The sequence below is a fragment of the Emydura macquarii genome, unplaced genomic scaffold, assembly GCF_026122565.2.
Source record: "Emydura macquarii macquarii isolate MOO-44397 ecotype Brisbane River unplaced genomic scaffold, CSIRO-AGI_Emac_v2 contig_1363, whole genome shotgun sequence".
NCBI lineage: Eukaryota > Metazoa > Chordata > Testudines > Chelidae > Emydura > Emydura macquarii.
In genome coordinates, this window is record NW_027131500.1 from 20592334 (window position 1) to 20612975 (window position 20642).

Sequence of the window (20642 nt, forward strand, 5' to 3'; positions counted from 1 at the left end):
ACTGAATATAAAAGAATAGACACTATGTTACAGACATAGGTTCTGAGAATGGATAAGAGTGGCAGGGCTCTCACAAACCAATTACATAGGTGCTTCAGTTGAGTCAGTGCTTGAAGAATAACTTTTTTTTTTTCTTTTGCAATCCATGCATGTCTGACAGGCCCAAACTGAATTACATCACTTCCTAAAAGCAATCAAACACAGTACATCTTCTTAAGAAATTTATCTCATGTACACACGGGCAGGAAACAGGAAATGTACATGTTCCTGTAAAATAGGGAGAAACTAAAATCGATCATGCCTAGTCACAGAAAATGTAACATACAGAAACAAAAATTCATGCTGTTTTTGGTCCTGTTTCTCACTGCAGGACCTGCCGGTTATGGTAAGTAATAAAGTGTCTTTCACATTCTGAAGTAGAATTATGCAGACATGTTTTATGCCTACAGCAATAGAACTGTGTTAGAGGGTAACACCCTGAAAACCTGATCTCTATGAATGAAGTTTGTGAAAACTTGTTTTAGCTTTATTTAACTTTGTTACTTTCAGCGGTGTGTGTGTTTGTGTGTATGGTTTTGTTTGTTTTTTGTTTAATAGAGATCAGTTTCAGCTGCAACATTTGAATCCAAACATCCTTGAAGCTCAGGTGTTTTTAGATGCAAGGGTTTGGCTAACACCCATCAGTTTCTGTTATGATTTCCACCGTTTGGTATATTTTGTCTGTAAAAGTTATGTCACTCATAACTCATAGGTCTCTCATAACAGATAATGGACTAAAAAGGTGCTCTGATTATATTCAAAGTTTCCAGCTTAATATTTCAAACAGCCACAATAAACAACTTTTGTTACATAAAATAATAATCTATTTTTAATGCATGCTACTTAAAAATATTCTGAGTTGCAGGCTTGAATAATTAAATTTTGAACAAAAAATCATTAGTAAACTTATGTGTAGGATTGTATGTTTCATTTGTATTTTGCACAAGAAACAGAGGAAGTAACTGAACAACGTTGGTAGCTGTTTTAAAGAAAATGTATTAGTTGTTTTACTTATGTGCCTTTGGATGTGAAATAAACCGCTGTTGAAGTGCTTCAGTATACAGTGGTATTATCAGCTGCTATCAAATTGCTGTAGCAAGCAACAGTTCTGCACAAAATGGGGAGAAAGTATAGTCACTCTATTATTGCTTCCCTGCTTTTATTATGGTTTTAATGACCATCGTGAAAATGGATTAAAAAAAAAAAGAGTGTTATAGCCATGATGTAAGTCTGAGCTATAGGCCCTGTCTATACTGCAAACTTTACCATGTTTAAGAATAATGCTTGTACACACAAGTGCTATGACTGAATGATAACATGGCTTGGTCTTGCCTTGTAGATGGAATCAAACTGTGTTACAGTCATGTTAAGGAAACATGTTCCAGACCTCAGACTTATAACCCAAGTTATAGAAAAAAGTCCTGTCCACAATTATCAGGGAAATTGTACTAGAACAGGAAGTCTGTTTCCACATTTGGTCTAGCAATAATGAAGGATCATAGCTCAGGTGGTGTCTCTAAGGTCTCACCTATACTGTTTGGGGACCGTTTACACAGAGTAGGCCTTAAAGATGCTGAAAGCACAATTAGGTTTTGCAGTATAGATAGGATTATATTATAAAACATGTTTCCAAAATATATTAGAGTCTTGCAAAGTCCAAATCTCACAAGTTGAATTACAGTTAAAAGAAGTTTTGGTCTCAAGTACAGTATAAGACAAAGCTGTAACAATTCCTGGGGAAAACTGTATTGTAACCAAATCCCTCACCAGAATTTACAATGCAGATAAAAATTGTTCCCAACCTGTGCTAGTATTCCCTGAAGTGTTCCATGTCCCTTTGTACTCTGTTGAACATTGAGGAAGTTACAGAAAAGGCTTCCTCACTCATGCCGAAATAACTTTGTTCAGTCATAGTGAACAATACTTCATGCAAGGATGTCAAAAGCTAGAAGGTGATAGAATTTGTGTTATTTCCCCATGCTCTTATTACCTTTAGCCATTATTCAAGAGGACCTCTCAGTTCAAAAGCCAAATGTGCTGCAGCTTGTATGAACAGCATTCACAGACACCCTATATTTTGCTGAAAAGAGCTCTTTGGTTAAGTCACATATATAGCTAGGACCTCTGGGGGATTCTTGTTATAGACCTCTTTTCCTCATTGTAATGATCAATTTCAAAATGGATCTGAACTCACATCATTGTTTGCAGACATAAAAACTTTTTTTCATCTATGAGGAAGCTTAGTATAATTGCTAAAAATAGAAGTAAAATCAGATTTATTTTCAGTCACTAAGAAGCTGCCTCCTTTTAGCCTATTCTGAGACCAAAACTGTGCATGTTATAATTTTCTAGCAAAGTAATAAAGCAAGAAATGAAGATTTGCTAGGATCCTTCAATCTGGTGCAGCAACTGCTACATTGCTGCATCATATTTTTTCAAAGATGTATCAAAGTGCAACAGATCAACTCTTTGTGTGTATTCAGTCAAATACTCCCGTTTGATTCAGAAACAAGTTGTTACTGCTGTTTACTCCTGCACTAGAGAATCATCTGAGACACAGAGAGAGAGTTCTTCTTATACATCAGCTAATCTGTATATCAAATTCCAGTCAGTGACCCACGTGCAGTGTTCCTGAAGGTATCTTATGAATGTTAGTGATAGAGGCTTCAGCACATTTGGTCTTTAACTCAGAAATCCTCTTGAGTGATGCCTGAAGGTGAGAAGATTCACATCACAAATTCTTGAATGCAATGGAATTGCACAAGGTGTCTTTGAGGGCAAAACTGGAAGACAGTAAGGTTAAACAGGTGTAATTAAGTGCATAATTTGGTCTGTAGAGCCTTTATTACTGTTAATGATGAATGATCCCAGCTTGACTCCTTGATGCTGGGCTGAATTTGCAGGACTGGCAGTTAGAAATGTCAGTTAAGCTGGATAGAGTTATACCAGGGATGAAGTTCTTCCATCATCCAAGAAATAAACTCAAGCATATTTCCTGATTCAGACCTATCTGAACAAGATTTTTTGTAAGCACCCATTTTCTAACGATCTTTTCTATAGATTTACTCCACAAACATGAGGCTACCCCTCAGGACAGCATATCTATTAATCAGCTGTTCTTCAGTTGTTTTAAGGATTCCTATGTGTCATATTTGAGGCATGTTACAACATGTTACCTGGACAAGCTTTGACCATTTCAAGGAACGACAGACAAACAATTAAATGTAATCAGATAAAAGAGAGTAGAGATGATTTAAAGAAAAGTTACTAGGTAGAAAGAAACATTTGGGAAAACTGTACCCACTCATAACAGTGTTGTTAATAAAAAGTCCAATAGAAAACAAAAATCCTGCCTGTACTCCATAAATAATGCCACCTGGAGGAATTTTTAAAAGAATGTTATGAATATAGGGGGTATACCTTCTTACATCAGTGTATATATAGTATCTTAACTCTGTTTTTTAACCCTAAATTGAGTTCTCTTTCATATCGACTATTTACATTTTATAGCAAAGTTTGGAGAAACCAAAATTCTCTTTTAAAAAACCGGATTATTCCATCAACTGAAATTTTTTTTTCCTTTTTCTTTTTCTTTGTGCTTAGGTACAAAGCAGTAATTTTAAAACATTCCCCTTCAGGGATTTCTTTTATCAGAACAATCTAGGACTGTTCTGGTAATTTTGTAATAGAATGTATTTGTATTCATTAGAAAGAGGAAGCTGATTGCATGGTTTGCTTTGTCCTCTGCTTCAATTAAAAAGAGAAGTCTGTTTACCTGCTTACTTCATCAAGAAGGCAAACCAGTCTGAGCAGGAAATGCAGCAAGCGTGTTCAAATATGGCAACAAAAAATCATTCTTGTTTTTGCTGTGTAGGTAAATGTGGTCTGGTTTTCAAAGGCCAACAGATTCATTAGTATCTCAACAGCAGCTTTAAAAAGGAGAATATGCTAACCACGTCTGGATTTAGGGGCAGGCGACTGCCTGGCAGCCAGGTTTGGGGTTCTGCTTTTGCTGTTGGTGACAAAAGGGTAAATAGAATGTTTCAAGTAAAATGTTTCATGTATTCCATATGTAGATTCCTTTTTCACTAACATCCCAGAATGTTCTGGACCTTTGTAGAATCTTGTGGAACCTTCCAGACTTTCTGAGAACTACATTTTCCTCGAACCTCCTAGAATGTGGTCAGCCATGCCCTTGCAGGTATATAAGGGGCGAGGCACCGCAGTCAGTGAAATATAAGAACTAAGTGAAGTGAAGTGAGAGCCCAACTGAGATATTGTGAACCTTGTTTTATTGTGTAATTGTGAAAGTGTACTTGTGTTTTAAGACTTGAAGAATGTAGGCTTTGTCTACACTACAGAGTTAAGTCGACGAAAGTTACACTGATGATAATAAACAGCAATAATTATATCACTTGTGCATGTTCACATAATGTTCCCTCTGTCGGGTGAGTGTGTCCACAATTTCTGCTCTAGCATCGACAGTGAGAGCAGTGCATGGTGGGTAGCTATCACACTGTGCAACTCACCACCTTCTGCAGCTAGAAGTTGTGGGAAGACAGAAAGAATTGCAGTGCATCATGGGTGCGGGCTCAATGTCCCATGATGCAGTTTTTTCTGTCTCTTCATTCCAAGGGCTTCCGACTATGTTTTGCACTATTTTTCAACATTCCCTGTGTTACCTGATTTCCTAGATTTTTGATTCCCCTCCTCCATAGACTCCATAGAATGGGCCATTAATTTAAGATTCGTATTTGTGTTCTTGGCCTATGTATTTGATAGGTCCCCCAGCATACAAATTCCCTGAATTCCCTCGGTGCCATGTGCAAAATCTGGGTGCTGGGTCCATCCAGCTAGGGGACGTGTGCAAACAGTCCTAGGGTCATGTGCATAAATTTGAAGCGCTGTGCACAGAAGTAGTGTACTGGGTGCAAAAGTCAGGAGAAGGAAATGTTTTGATTGGTGGATGTCATCATATTTAAAGATGTGGGAACTTTCTCACAGTTACTGTCTGCCTAGGTGACAGCTCCCAGTCAGTATGAACTTGTTCTCCTCCCATGACACCTGTGATAGTTGAACTTCCCTTTGTTGTACCTGATTCTCCTGTGAGTAATCCATTCCTTTGTTGACCCTGTCCTTCGTCATTGTTCCTGTTCCTGCATTGATCTGTTTCTATCATATGGTCCCGTCTCTGGCCTTCATTGTTCCTACCTCCTTCATGATCCGGTTGGTCCTGGTTCTGATGGTCCCTGTCCTCATCATTGCCTTTGCTGCTCCTGATTCCTTTGGTCCTGAGTCATACCAGTCCTCATCTCATTCCACCTGTAGATAGATAGTTAGGAGGCGTGAATCTTAACCAGTTTTGACCCATTGTTTATTACCCACCACTGCATTTGTTTTCCCTTTGGGTTCAGAGTTTTAAGCTCATTAGCATTCTGGTTCAGTGTAAATCTTTGTGTTGACCTGTAATATGAATCAATCTTCCCTACAGTGAAGCCTTGGGAGATAGAAGCCAGCAGAGTTCAAGAAATGGTGAAGGTCCTAATTACAAATTTGGACTTGTTACTTAATTTGTGTTTGAGGTGGGATACAGGACCATTGGCTCAGGGTGGGCACTGGGATTTGGTATCATTGCATCATACACACACTGCCTTCTGCAACTTCTGTTTACTTTGTGCCTGCCAACTCTGTGTGAAAGGATGGATCTTGCATTGCTTTCTACTGCTGTGGTCAGTGTTATTAACACTATGTGGCTGATCATGCATTATATCATGGGCTCCAAATCAGAACAGAAATCTGCTGTGGCAATCACCGTGTGGAATATGGCAACTCCGGACTGCTACCAGTTGGTCGCTAATCAGTTTGGAGTTGGGAAGTCCACCGCTGGGATTGCATTCATTCAATTGTGCAGGGCCATTAATTGCATCCTTCTATGAAGGACTATGACTCTTGGAAATGTGTGTGAAAAGAGTGCCTGGACTGGCTCAAACTCTCTGGGGTCGAGAAGAGATTCTGGCTCATCAAGGTACTGGATGACCCCATCACCTGTTCCACATCACTCATCCTCCAACTCCACTTCCTCATCCACCACTTTGTCCTCATGGATAAGTCCACTGGCCGATGTTTCCAGCCTCCACAAAAGTATCCATGGGGCTCTTGCTGGTGGAGGTGGGGTTGCCGCAAAGGATGGTGTCCAGCTCCTTATAGAAGCAGCAGGTCTTCAGGGCAATACCAGAGGATGGTTTGACTCCCTTACTTTCTGGTACACCTGCCTCAGCAACTTTATCTTCACACGGCACTCATGTGTGTCTCGTTCGTAGCCCTTATCCCACATGCCACAAGAAATCTGACCATGGGTATCGAAGTTCCTAAGGCTAAAGCGGAGCTGGGACTGCACAGCCTCCTCTCCCCACACAGCAAGCAGATCCAACAATTCTGATGTGCTCCAAGTAGGAGAGCATTTTCTGAATGGAGCCACCAAGGTCAACTGGGAAGATGTGATATGAGCTTTCCATGCCGAGCAGACAGGAAGTGGAATTTCAAAAATTCCCAGTCCTTTAAAGGGCGTAGGGGTGGATACCTGTGTACATGGTTGCAGGACAGCAGAGTTTGAACTGCTGACCACAGCAGTCAGGATAGGCATTGTGGGTCATTTATGGCAACATAACAAAGTGCAGTTTCTACACTGACACTGTTGATCTAGGTTTGCCACAAAAAGCTCTACGCCTCTCATCGAGATGGTTCTATTTTGTTGGCAAAGCACGAGAATTTTGTCGGCTGGAGGAGCATTATAGTGTGTAAACCTCCACTGTTTTGTCGACAAAAGCTGACTTCTGTCGCTAAAATTCTGTAGTGCAGACAAGGCCTAAGTAGCGACTAATAAAGGACATATTTAATGAGACACCAGAGATATCTATTGAAGCCCTGTCTACACAACATTATAAAATAAATATTGTTACTTCTTTTGCCATGCTTATCATGTAATGTTTGATGACATTTTAAGACTGCGGAACATAGACTTTTGCTCTCCCTAATACTGTCTATTTTCTCCAATAGAAAATAAAAGATGCCCTCGAAGAAGCCTTCAGGAGCTCAGTATAGGAAGCGAAAAGCTCAATTGCAATCTAGTGTGCAGCAAGGGGCAAATTTTATAGGAAAATATCTGAAACAGAACAACATAAACCAGTCTTTAGGCAGCAGCAATCGTCCCTGTGCAGAAGAAATTGAGGAGTGAAGCATAAATGATGAAAGTCCTATTACTAAGAAATTAGCAGACATACCTGAAGATAAGGAATGGAAATGTGAGCAAAGTGATAGAAATCATCCAGTGTCCTGGTGGCATAAAGGACGTTGATGATAAAGAAGAATGTGGCTCACATGAAAAGGAGACAATGACAAAGAAAAATCTGGCTTACAAGAAAAGGAGAGAAACGATAAAGAAGAATCAGCCTCACATGATGACAGTAACAGCAGTGAGAAAAACTGTATGCCACAAATCAATAATCAGATCTTGCTTTATGACCAGCAACTCTAAACTCTTCTGATATTGATCGTTCAATTTTGAACAAGCTGGGCAAAATCAAGGATATGACATTTCCAGTAAATGAGCAAAAGCAACACTTCTCAAAGGCATACTGCAAAAGAGTGTTCAAGAATGGCGAGTAACTGAATCGTTGGCTAGTTTACTCAAAAATCAACTAACAGTGTTCTGTTTTTGTTGCAAAATATTTGACAAGAATGCCAAATCATTGCTTGTGCTTTCAGCTACAGTTATGGCATAACTTACCTGATGCTCTGAAGCAACATGAAAAGTCACCCAGTCATTTTACGGCCTACTCCAAATGGATGGAGCTCAAGTTCAGGCTCAAGCTGAATTAATGCATAGACGCAGAAAAACGGAGCATTATTGATTTAGAAACCCAGCATTGGACGAACATGCTCGAGCATCTGATCTCAATTACCCTCTTCCTTGCAAATAATAATTTGGCTTTCCAGAGCTCATCGGATAAGTTGTTCACTGAACATAACGGTAATTTCCTCGGTTTGGTAGAGCTCCTTGGGAAATCCAACAATGTCATGCATGAGCACCTATGTATAGTAGTTCATAAAAGAAGCTATGGACCATAACTGCAGCAAAACAATTCAAAACAAATTGATTGACCTTATGTCAAGGAAGGTCTTGATAACATATTGATGCAACTCAGCAAAGTACTACTTTGTAATAATTGACTGCACTCCCAGCATTAGTCACAGTGACAAGATGTCATTTACAGTAAGATTTGTTGATGACAAGGATGGCTGTATCCAAGTAAAGGAACACTTTATCTATTTCCAGTCTGTGGATGACTCTACTGGAAAAGGCTTAACAGAACTGTTTATGAATGTTTTGAATGGGAATAAAATAAAACTTCAGGACAGCCACGGCCAAAACTATGACAACAGTGCAGACACGAAGGGAAGAAAGTGGTGTCCAGGCAAGGATCCTTGCACTGAATCCAAGAGCTTTCTTTGTGCCTTGTGGCTGCCATTCCCTCAACCTGGTTGTGTCAGATGCAGCATCGTCTTCTTTAGATTAAGTATCTCTCTTCGGAGTTCTGCAAAGGATATACATCCTGTTTTCAGCATCAACTATCAGGTGGATGATCCTCATGGAAAATGTTACAAAAATGACTGTGAAGCCACTAAGTGACACTTGCTGGAAGAGCTGCACTGACAGCATAAGGCCAGTGAGGTACAAAGTGACTGAGGTTTACGATGCCCTGATGGAACTGGAACAGTTGATTAAAGCCAAGGCTGGAATCTGACACAAGGCACAGAACCTGGCAAACCAGATCACTGACTTTAAATTTCTGGTCTCAGTTGTGGTTTGGCATAATATCCTGTTCCAAGTAAATACTGTAAGGAAGGCATTACAAACTCAGTCAATGGACATCGCGACATCTACTACTCTGATGAGAAACTGCCTTGATTTTATAGTGGCCTATGGAAATAATGGATTTGAAGATGCCATCACTGCTGCCAAAGAAATAGTGGAAAACTTAGGAGTTGAGCCTGTCTTCATATTCATTGGAAGAAGAGACAGCTTGGTTATGAGGGCAGAGATGAGGTGATTGGAAGCTTGGAAAAAAAATTCAAGAGGAGATTTTTTGCTCGCTCATTGACACTGCTTGAGTGTCCATTGAAAAAATGTTCAGATAAATGAAGCACCACGAAAAGACCTGGGGTTTTTGTATGATCTTAGTAAGCTGTCAGCAGACAGGAATATACTCCTGAACAATTGTATGGACCTTCACTGGATGCTGACACATGGGGAATGTTCGGACATCAGTGATAAAGACCTCTATTTCAAACTGAACCACATCCGTCACATTTTGCCACATGGGAAGCTCTCTCCACTCCAACTTCTCCAATTCATTCATAATGTAGAGCTGAAGGACACTTCTCTTAGTATGTGGATAGCTTTGAAGCTTCTGCTCATGCTGCTGGTCATAGTCCTGAGTGGTGAACGCAGCCTTTTGAAACACAGGCTCATTAAAACATATTTTTGATCAATGATGGCTGACAGGAGAACTGACATTGCTTGCTATTTTATCGCTTGAAAATGCCACTGGCCAGCCTTTGGATCTCTCTAGGTAAGTCCATACTGACGGCGGCAAAGTCGCCACCATCAAATCGATCCTTCTGGATCGATTGAGTGGTCAGCTTAGACCTGCTTGATCTATCAATCAGGCAGTAAATCCACCCCCTCAAGTGGCGTAGCGCTGCGTCGATGGGAACGCGGTTTCCATCGGCTCAGTGCAGTGAAGACGGCATGCAGAAGGGAAGCATAGCAGTCGACGGGAGTTACGCAAGCTACTCTGAGTAGCTTGCGTAACTCCCGTTGACTGCCGCCAAATTTCCAGGTAAGTGTAGACCAGGGCTCTGATGCTGTGCTTCAATTCACGAGGGCAAAGGTGAGAAAAGTGACATTTTGAAATAACGGACTAAGGTTAACATTCTAAGCCTGTCACCAATGTAACATTTTTTAATACTGGTCTACCCAGTGTTGGTGCACAGTTCAATTTCTTGATGTTAGTACATTTCAGTTATTCTTAAAATTAAAAAGTTTCTATAAGCTTAGAGGAAACAATTTTTTTTATCTGCTTGTATATGGCATGAATAAATACAGATTTACAGATCCTAGCATGCAATTTATCATCTTATATGACAGGCATGGGCACTGGGTCTATAAGACCAGGGAAGGCTAAAGTCTTCCCTGATAGCCAGGCATTGCCCCGCCCACGCTCAGCCCCTTGAAGCGGGCAGGGGTGCAGGTGGCCACCCAGCTGTGGTGGACCGGTCAGCCTAGGGCTGGAGTGGGTCAGTGCTGTGGCGCAGCCCGGGCCAGTGGCACTCCAGGGGCTGCTCTGGTCAGTGGTGCTCCAGGGCCTGGGGCGGACCGGCCAGCCGGCACTGTGGTGCGGCGCAGGCCAGCAGCACTCTCGGGGCTGAGGACGCTCCGGCCAGATGTGCTCCGGGGACTGGGGCAGACCAGCCCAGCTCTGTGGCACAATGCGCACCAGTGGCGCTCTGTGGCCGACCAGCCGGCCTGGGGTGGTGCAGGGCAGCACTATCGCAGGGTGTGGACTGGTAGCTGGGAACGCTTGTGCTGGGCCTGGGGCAGACCGGCCAGCCCAGGAGCGGCACAGGGCAGCAGCGCTCAAGGGGCTGGGGCGGACCGGCCAGCCCAGGGCCGCGGTGGGTTGGCACTGCGCCACTGGGGCAGGCCGAGCCAATACTCCGGCAGTGGGGGTGGGCCGGTGATGCGGCTCGGTGCAGGACAGTGACACTTCGGGGACTGGGGCCAACCGGCCAGCCTGGGGCTGGGTTGGGTCTGTGCTGGTGGACTTTGGCAGTGGGGGGGGGGACCCCGCTGGGGCAACAGATGGCCAGCCTAGGGCCAGGGTGAGTTGGGGAGGGGCAGTGCTGGGACACAAGCTCTGGTGGTACTATGGCCGCCCGGCGCTGGTGCTTGGGTGCTCCGGCACTGGGGCCACCCAGCTGCCCTGGCTGGCGTGCAGGCTGCCTGGGGCGGGACTCTGATGGGAGAGTGGGCGGAAGGGGCATGGCTCTGGGAAGAAGGGGTGGGGCTGGGGGGCTAACCTCCCCGAATGGGCAGTTCACAAGCTGCCCATGATGACAGGAGTAAATCATACATGAAAATTGGTGCATCAAAGTTGTGAAATGGGCTACAAATGCAATAAAAAATAAAGTATTCAAAACTTTAACAAATAGAGGGGGGAGCACACCAAAGACGCTCTATGCCTGGGGCACCATTTGGTCTAGGGCCGGCCCTGTTTATGCCACAGTGCACGTCTCCAAATGATGCTGCTTGTCCTTTCCAAAATTTGAGTGAAGAACTTCATTCATTCGCTAGCACAACAAGTAGTGATAAAAGTCCTATTGTGAAATTTAAAGCAACTTTTGACTGGCTGCTAAATCTTACTCAATTATAAAGGGCCAGATCTTACTCTTACTCATGCTGTGTAATTGCATATTCTGTGAGGAGTCACATTCCTATTTGTGGATGGAGGTGATACTTGCTGTGAATCAAGATATCAGAATTTGACACAAAGACAGGGCCTAAAAGCATTCATTTGAATCCCACAAAAGGAAGGCAAGTTCTGTGCAAATTCCTATGCTCAGTGCCACGAGTGCACTTCAACTGATATCTGTAACTCCCCCTCCCACTAGGTGGAGCTATGCTACACTATGCACTGGCTGTATGATGTTGACTAGTGAGATCATCATAGGCATCATCACCTGAGACCTAAGTTATGCTTAAACCCCGACAGCAATTAAAATGTAATTTCTAAATGCAGCAGTTAAAACATGGGAGATAATGACAATATGCTGGAAGCAGCATTGTATAACTGGCTACCAAACTGCTGAAGGATGTATTCAATTCTCCCAAATTAATTCACTTAAGAAAAAGAAAGTGGAGATAATTCTAGTGACAAAACAGCATCTAAGTAAACAAATATACATGTTAATAAGGTCATGCTTTGTTATTTGAAATTCTCTTTGACTGGAGACTGGAAAGGGGAATGTTATTTAACAAAGAGACAAGTGATCTGAAATCTGCTTTATACCTTGAACACAGCAAATAAAGGGCAGAAGAGACTTTGGAACAGTCTCTCTGGAACATCAAATGCAAGATATATTCCAGCTGAAAGTTTAAGATTGTGGTTAATAAGATGTTACTACTTGTCCTTGCTTTCAAGTGTACATCATGCTTCAGACATTTGAAAAACTTTTATAAATTATTTGCTTCAGAAATAACAGAAACCTAAAGTATTCCCCCCACCTTCCACATTTGTACTCATTTTAGCAGTGGGCTTGATGCTATCAGTACATTAAGCAGAAGAAGCGGACAGATTTCAAGGGAAGGATGATCATAGGAGGAATAATTAAGCAAGTGTGTATAAATGGTTCTGTGACACTGAGTTGGTGTAGCTGTTATGTCAGTAGTATGGTTAGCCATACAGAAGTCTGCAGCGCACATGTCTTTGCTGGTGCATTGGTCCATCAGGCCTAGATGATCATGTTAATTGTCAAATGGAATCACTGCAAAGACTGCTGGTGACTATAAACAATTTCTGAAGAAGAATCAGGAAGAACCAGTTTGCCAGGTATAATAGTTCAGTACAATAACTCCTCTGCCAGTGGATCCTCTTGATAGGGTTTAAGCACAGCCAAGAATACAATGGGTTATCAATGCATGCAAAAATAAGAGAATACACATGAAAGGTCACATGAAAAGTATTACCTGAAAAAGAGGCAGAGATTCTGTTTTGCTGTTGAATGAAGATGGGAAGTACTAAATAAAGAAGGAAGTTAGTTTTACTAATTAATGTTTTGTAAAGTGCTTTGAAGGAGATGAGTTAAAAGTTTGTTGCTGTTTGAAATGAAGTAGTCTGACATATTTTTAATAATAAACATTTTGTGCTGATAATTTTTAGTGAAGGAAATGACCAGGCACTCAGACGATGAGTATGGCATAAATACCTAGATAGCTAAATCACTGCTACAGTAACTTAATGCAATTAAACTCAAATTATTTTATAATTTAAAATTTTGTTCCCTGGAATACAGCCTCAAGAGATACTTATTTCATTCCAAAGATGTAACAGTAAGGTGAAAAGCAATGTGGATTAAGCATGAGATAGGGATCTTGAGTTCTAATGCCAATTTTCTCACTGATTTACTGTTTGTCCCTGGGCAAATCACTTCACTTGCCTCCCTTTGTTTCCTCATTTGTAGAATTGATATAATTGCTCCTCTCACAGGGTTGTGATAAGGATTTATGTGTTGATAAAGCAATTAAAATGTAAAGTACTATTGGTCCCAATCCAGTTGAGGTCCTGAATGCCTCCTGCATGGGGCTGAGAATCTTCAGCTCCCATTGACTTAAATGGAAGCTAAGGAAGATCAGCACCTTGCAGGAAGGTGCTAAGCACTTCACAGAATCAGATCTAATATGTTATTAAAACAGCCATACAGTCTTACCCTGATATATTCAGTACAAAGAAAGTCACAGAACACAAGGCACTATCTAAAATGGCATACAACACTGCCCAGTCACAATTTCAGCTCATTTTAGGTTGAGAGTTATATAGGGCCTGATATATGGAAATGTACAAAGGACTCATTCCTGCACCTTTTACTCAGGCAAAAGCTCTGACTGACATCAACAGGAGGTTTTGCCTCACAATGGAATACAGTGTAGGGTCCACAACTTGTAGTTATATAAGTGATAAACACCACAACAGTTAATAAAATCTATATAGGACAGTCTAGAATAATCCTGCTCACCCAGGACAGGCAGAAAGTTTTCCCATATCACTATGATCAGTGTCATCAATGGGTAGCCCCTTTGCTTGAACAAAGAAACAAACAAAAGTCTCTATTACATTTGAAATGAGGGTACCCAGTGTTGTAACTGCTACTTGTGCTTCAATGCCAGGCTGTAGGAGAAGTGCTACCCACTGCCTGATGGGGGAGGTGGAGGAACTGCAATTGTGTCTACTAAATTATTTGGGTTCTTTGCTCCTCCAGTGCAGAGTCCATGCGGATGGTGAGTGAAAGTCAGCAATTTGTGTGGACTTTCCCTTCTCCTAGGCCAGACCTACTCCCTCCTGCCCCAGGCCAGCTGAGAGAATCTGGGGAGGAAACAATGGAGAACCAGAGAAAATGTGAATTTTATGGAGGGCAGAGGAGAAATTTGATAAGCCACAGATAACGGGTGAGTCAAACTGATTGTGTGGGTGGAGTGATGAAAGAGGATGAGTCTAGGACTCAGTCAGGAGAAAAGAGGAAAGAGCAGTGTGGTGTGGTGTGTGAGAGAGCATTTGCATTTGTAGAAGAGCAAGCCTGGGGTTGTGGTTATCTGGATATGGGACTTAGAAGTGTTGTTGTTTATAAGATGAGCAAGCTAGCAGAAATTTTGTCTGGATCATATGTTTTCTTGACAAATTGGCAAGGCTGATCTGGTTACATATGAAGGGCCCGTCACTGTCGTCAGTTAATCTGCAGACTTTCAAGTGTGTGTGGTTTTCGTTTTGTTTTGTTAACAGGACGGTACTGGAGAAATGAAGAGGAAATTTTAAAACCATCTGCTCTGACTCACTATCTATTTTGATTATCTAAATAAAAAATGAAATTAAGTTGTTTACATATATTTAACAGGCTCTGAAATGGAAGATGCTTCAGGAGATGATCCATCAGCATTGATTGTTACAGCACCACCTACTTCAAAGATAACTGCTGGATTTTTTACAACTGCTGGTGACCATGATCTGAAACCTGCCAACACACCACAAGAGACTGAGACAAATATTGAAACAGGAAATAATGCAAGTACTGAGTTAAATAATATGAATAATGACAACATCCAAGAAACGGCAGGTGTTCAGCCTGCCTTAATGTTTGGCATTCCTGTGGTGATACTAGTCCTACTAATTCTGCTGATCATTTTCTTTGTGATACGTCATAAAAGGAAAAAGTCTAAGCAAGGTAAAAGTTAGTGCTTCTCAAATTTCAGAAGGTTTCTTTTTAGAAAAAATTGAACATGAACAAGAAAGGATTTCAGGAAATGGAATGAAATGTTTATGGTGTATTTCTCTATTTAGTGATAATTGAATTTTCATGTTCAGAAATGGAATGCATTATGAAACTTGAGTTTTATTTTCCTCACTAAATCTAACCACAGTATGGACAGTGTATCCCATTTAAATTGTTTTTTGCTTCTTAGCACCCTTTGCTTATCCCTCACATCCATGACATCTATAATGGGCTATAGTAAGATTCTCTGGCATATCAGCCCTCTGGTAATATTTAAGGTCAAAGAGAACTATTTGACCATGCATGTTTTTTTCTTGTTCTGTTCTGATGCTTACTAATTCACTGTAGGAGGTACTTCTCTAATAAACAACTTACTTTTTATTACTGACAGAGAGAAACTACCTGGAAATTGAGTAAATAAATACAAGCAAAATCTTGATTAAGGGAAGCTTTCACAGAGATCTTGCAGTGCGATTGTTGTTATAAAACCACTAGTTCAGATCAAAGTACATTACTTAAGAATCATGTGATCAGGGTAACAGTATTCTGCAATAAGAAGATGCAATTTCAGGAAGCTACATACACTCTACCTCAATAACTCCGCTGTGTGAAAGAATAGGAACTGAAGAAAGGAAGGGTGTTAAAGATATATAGTGATGTTGGAACTTTTGAAGGAGGGGTCCTGATTTATTTTGGAATATTTTGTGCTGTTAAAAGTATGTCAACCTACCAACATCAATTGATAAATAGACACTTAGAGCCAAACTTTCAGTATGCCTCTGAAAATGCCTCTGCATTAGTGTTGGGTACATCATCGACATACACCAAATTGGTAGTGAAGCCTCTCCCTGACTGCTTATATGTGGGTGGAACTGTCATGTAAATATGTGGGTACATTTTTAGAGGCCCACTGGAAATCTGATCCTAAAGATTGCTAGAACACAATTCTGGGTTCCTACTCACTTTTGCTTGGAAGCAATACATGGTGTCTCTTAGGCCTGTAGACACACTACTCTGCCTACCCACTGCTCTTGACATGACTTTTTGGCAAACAGAGAGACAAGGTGAGTGTGCTGGAGTGGATTGGAAGCCTCGGTGTCTGCTGGCTGAGTTGAATTTAAAATGAGCTTATTTCAACCATAAAATAATTGTACAATGTGGATATTACATCCAACCCTTCATTCTTTTTATTACATTCTGGGACTCTTAAAGCATTTTGAGGCCAGTGCAGAAGAGGTCAGTTTTCTGTATAGTGGCCTGCTATGCCACACTACCTCTCTCTGGTATTTACATCTATCTGCATATGCACATTTCTGTTCTTCCCACAGTTTCTAGTATTCCTTAATATCTCATCCTATCCTCAGTCCCCTTTCATTTTCCATCTCTCTCTCATATGGGGACTCAACCAGCTCCCTTGAAAAATGTTGTCTCTGTAATTTAGTACTCTGAGAATTCAGCTACTATTCAAGTCTCTTCACCTTTTCCTCCAATGTGGAAACCAGCTTGCACCTCATGTGTAGCTCTTATGATCTTCATTCATAAATAGATGCAAGCTTTGAGACAGACCATGTGCAGTGTAATAAACAATTTTTATTCTAGTTGTTACTTTTTCAGGATGTCACTTTCCTTGCTGGAACCTGTTAGATTCAAGGAACAAACTCTGTGTTTGCAGTCCCCTGTTCACTACCAGGCTAGCAGTCTGAATGTTAACTCCCACTGCACTCATCTGTATCTTAGGTTTATGTCAGCTACTGATTTCTGCTCAAGCCAAACATCTCCCTCTGGTACTGTCTTAATTAGTCATCATGTATATTAAGCAAACAGCAAAAGTTGCTGGTGGTCAGTTTCTTTTAGTACATTAAAGAAAATTACTGATTTAAAAACAATCAGCACCTATGTAAACTAAAGACTATGTAGTTAATGGAAGAAAATGCAGAAAGCATTTTAGTTTTAATCTAAAAGGAAACCAGTTATATATTGAAAACTGTTACGGGTTTAAAATAAACCTCCTGCAAAATTTTCACAGCAATTTGGAATATACATTAAGAGAAAATGATAGTTAAAGACAATTTAACTATAAATACCAACTTTTTAACTTATTTTATTTCAGATGAACTGGAAAGTGAAAATATCAAAAGGTAACATTTATAGACATTGCTCATAGTTCTAGCTTGTTTGCTAAAATAGACCGTGTTAATTTTTAGGGCCTTATTGTTCTGGTTTTAAACTTATTGTATGTCCTACATGTCTTCAGGAGTCTATATTTTGCACTTTCTACACCCTAACCTTTTCTCTTTAATTAACCCTAGAGGAAGCTAAAGGGCCTAAGTCCCATCAAATAATAACCACTGTTGTATTTTTGGCTGATGTATTGTAGGGTGCAATACTTCCTGCTAACATCTGATTATAGTACATCTGGCTGCTTCTGTGGGACTTTTGATCCTTCAGCACATAGACTGCAGGCAGCAGAAGGAGGGGAGATTATGGGGTTGTCTCACAGATGCCAGGCTGCCTTTGATCCAGCCCTGCTGCCTACAGCCCCGCCACTTGTTTTGGGCGCCAGCCACCACTGGTTCTTTTACTATAAATGTGCATGTCATATTTATACTATATATGGGTAACAGGGACAGGCTCCCAGACTCTGTCTGTAAATTCTACCTGCCCAGAATAAGGTTTATGTCATGTTCAATTATTTTTCAAATTTGCTTGCTCATTATTACGTATTACATATTATGTAAAGATTGTCTGGAGTTCATGTGAACTGAATAACCCATGTCCAGTAAAAATGAGCAGGCTGAACAGTAGTTTTCATCCATTTGATAGTTGTTAGCTTATTATTTATATTACTGAGATCCCTCTTAATGGTAAGTGCTGAAGTTATCAAAATGGATTTATGGGGGGGGGGGAGACTCCCTTTAAATCATGCTAAAAATACAAAATAAAAGTTAGCAATAATCTTTCAACAATGAGGCAGTCTCTAAAAACGATAAGTAAAGGAAAGAGTAAAATTAGTAACATTAGTTAGTATAGTTATGACCTTTTTTTTTTAGAACATTGCTGGTTAAAATAACGTTCAACCTCCTGGTTGAAATATCATTTCTAACTTTGGGGCTCTATCTTGCTTCGAATGAAGCAATCTGAGTTTCACCATGGATCAGCTATCCAAAGATCAGACCCTTTATTTTCTAATTTTCTATCTACAGTGTATAGTTAAGAAACCCATTTGTTGCATTTGTGGCCAATGATCATTTGTTTCTTCCCTTTTGGGCTGACACACCTTCAAAAAGTAAACTCACTAGCCCAGTCGTTCTCAACCTTTTCAGACTACTGTACCCCTTTCAGAAATCTGAAGCTTGAGCCCAGGGCTGAAGGCATGTAACTTAACTTTGTGGGGTCCCAGGCAATTGCCCTGCTTGCCACCCCCCTGACTCCTCTAAACCCATCCCGTGAGCGTTCCCTCCCCGGGCTGAGGCTTATGACTCCCAGGTTGAGAAACACTGATGTAGATGAGTTGATGTACCCCCTGGAAGACTTCTGTGTACCCCCAAGGGTATGCATATCCCTGGTTGAGAGCCACTGCACTAGACCAGCACCGGTGTTGCACAGTTAAGGTCCAGAATCACAAGATTGATACAAAGCTACTATGTTACATGTCTATTTGAGTGAAACACATTGTCTAACCCATCTTTTGTTTCCTGGATCAAGTCCTATTTTTGAAGAAGACACACCCTCAGTTATGGAAATAGAAATGGAAGAGCTTGATAAATGGATGAATAGCATGAACAAAAATGGTACGTGGTAACCTCCCATCATTTCTCTCTCTCTGAGCTAGCCTCCATGAATAGAAAAAATACCACAGAGCTATTTTATATTAGTGTTGCAAATTTTCCTAAAACATTTTTAGTCCTGATCTTAAGTCTACAATACTAGAATAGTTGCACAAATGTCAGTGGTATTTTAGGCTGGATGGGTGCTTATTTTTGTCAAATGATGGAATGCTATAGATATAATACCATAAAGGTTTCAGTTTTCAGTAGAAGCTTTTATTAAACTGTGTGTACTGTATTTATATTTATACTGTATTTTTAAATAAAATATTTTTAGGGATGCATACTTGACTCTTTAAAAGATCTGGTGCTCTCAGTATTCAGAGCGTCTGCCCTAGTATGCTGTATGTTGTGCCATTCTAAGAGAAGTCACTGTTTACTCAGAGCCCATAGTAATATTTACTCATCACACTGCTGCCAGGATCATCTTCCTGGCTCATCACTATGACAACATCATTCCCCTTTGCTCCTCATCCTCACTGCATCAAACACAAGCTCCTTCTCTTTGCCTTTTAGGCCCTTCACCAGTTAGACTCACCTTACCTATCAGATCTACTGCTTACCAAGCCATCAGCCTCCACCTTTGTTCTGCCATTAATGGCAGCCTCAATTTCTCAGTCATCCGCTTCTCCCTGAAGCACCTCTGTGCTTTCTCCCAGGTTCCCCTGATGCATAAGAGCTCCCAGTCAAAATCCTCAAAGACACCACCTAAGCCTCCTTCAAGTCAATTCTCAAAACTCACCTCTTCCTTAATGCATAGTTAACTGCAACCTGATTACAGCTACACAGGTGGCACATTGTGATTACTGCTCCAGACTGGCTAAGAATTGCACATATTCTAATATTTTTGTTACCCATCCTTTGCCCCTGGCTCCAAAATGCTTGTTTGCTTTATCCACCTGTTATATCTTGTCTTTCAGATGGTAAGCTCTTTTAGCAGACACCTGTCATTTCCTGTATGTTTGTACAGTGTTTAGCAGGATGGTGCCACGCCCTTGTTAGTTTGTAGGCACTACCACAATATAAACATTAAATAATAACACTATTATGCCAATGGTTTTAAATACTGTAGATGGGGAAATATTTATTATAAAAAGATGTTACATTTTAAAAAAGTCAGCAAACATTTCACATATTTCTTCTGCAGCAGCACTGCATACAAAAATACCCAAAATTGCTGGCTGGACTAATCCTGTGAAATAACAGATATGATTGTGAACAGTTGTACAGTGAATAGCTAACAAATAGCCCTTGTAGTCTGAGTTTATGGCAAAGGCGCATGCAGGCAAGAGAAAGGCACTTCCTATGTGTATACATACATATATACACAAACAACTGAAATAAATAAAATAAAGGTTATCAGGACTTCCACTACAGCCACAAGGGCAGGACACTTAAAAATAGCTGATAATTTTATTAAAAACAAAAACATATGTATGTGCAAATATTACAGATAAAAAGACCTATACCTGTACCCAGGAGTTTTGTGTTTCATAGTCACTACTCTGAAAGTGAATACAATTTTGAAATGTACGAAAGAAGTGCCAAAGATAACACTGTGGTTGTCTCTTATCTCTTCTTAGTTGAATGTGAATGTTTACCTACTGTAAAAGAAGAAGAAAAGGAATCAAATGTCTTCACAAGGTATTTTTAATTCTACCATTATATTTACTC

General features: G+C 40.6%; 1 protein-coding gene across 1 annotated transcript; it reads left to right on the forward strand.

Moving 5' to 3' along the window:
• The first annotated feature begins 232 nt into the window (after nucleotides 1-232).
• Nucleotides 233-20622, forward strand: TMEM154 (transmembrane protein 154). Its single transcript, XM_067551590.1, has 5 exons — nucleotides 233-385; nucleotides 14767-15093; nucleotides 17252-17279; nucleotides 18847-18932; nucleotides 20552-20622. The coding sequence occupies exons 1-5, from the start codon at nucleotides 298-300 to the stop codon at nucleotides 20620-20622; spliced, it is 600 nt and encodes a 199-aa protein (XP_067407691.1). The 5' UTR covers nucleotides 233-297.
• Nucleotides 20623-20642: the final 20 nt, after the last annotated feature.

Bases quoted from the DNA above. Each gene is read 5' to 3' on its own strand.
- TMEM154 (XM_067551590.1), top strand. From the start codon at position 298: ATGCCTAGTCACAGAAAATGTAACATACAGAAACAAAAATTCATGCTG. The intron at 17,280-18,846 runs GTAACATTTATA...TCCTGGATCAAG, and splicing joins GAAAGTGAAAATATCAAAAG to TCCTATTTTTGAAGAAGACA. The intron at 18,933-20,551 runs GTACGTGGTAAC...ATCTCTTCTTAG, and splicing joins GAATAGCATGAACAAAAATG to TTGAATGTGAATGTTTACCT.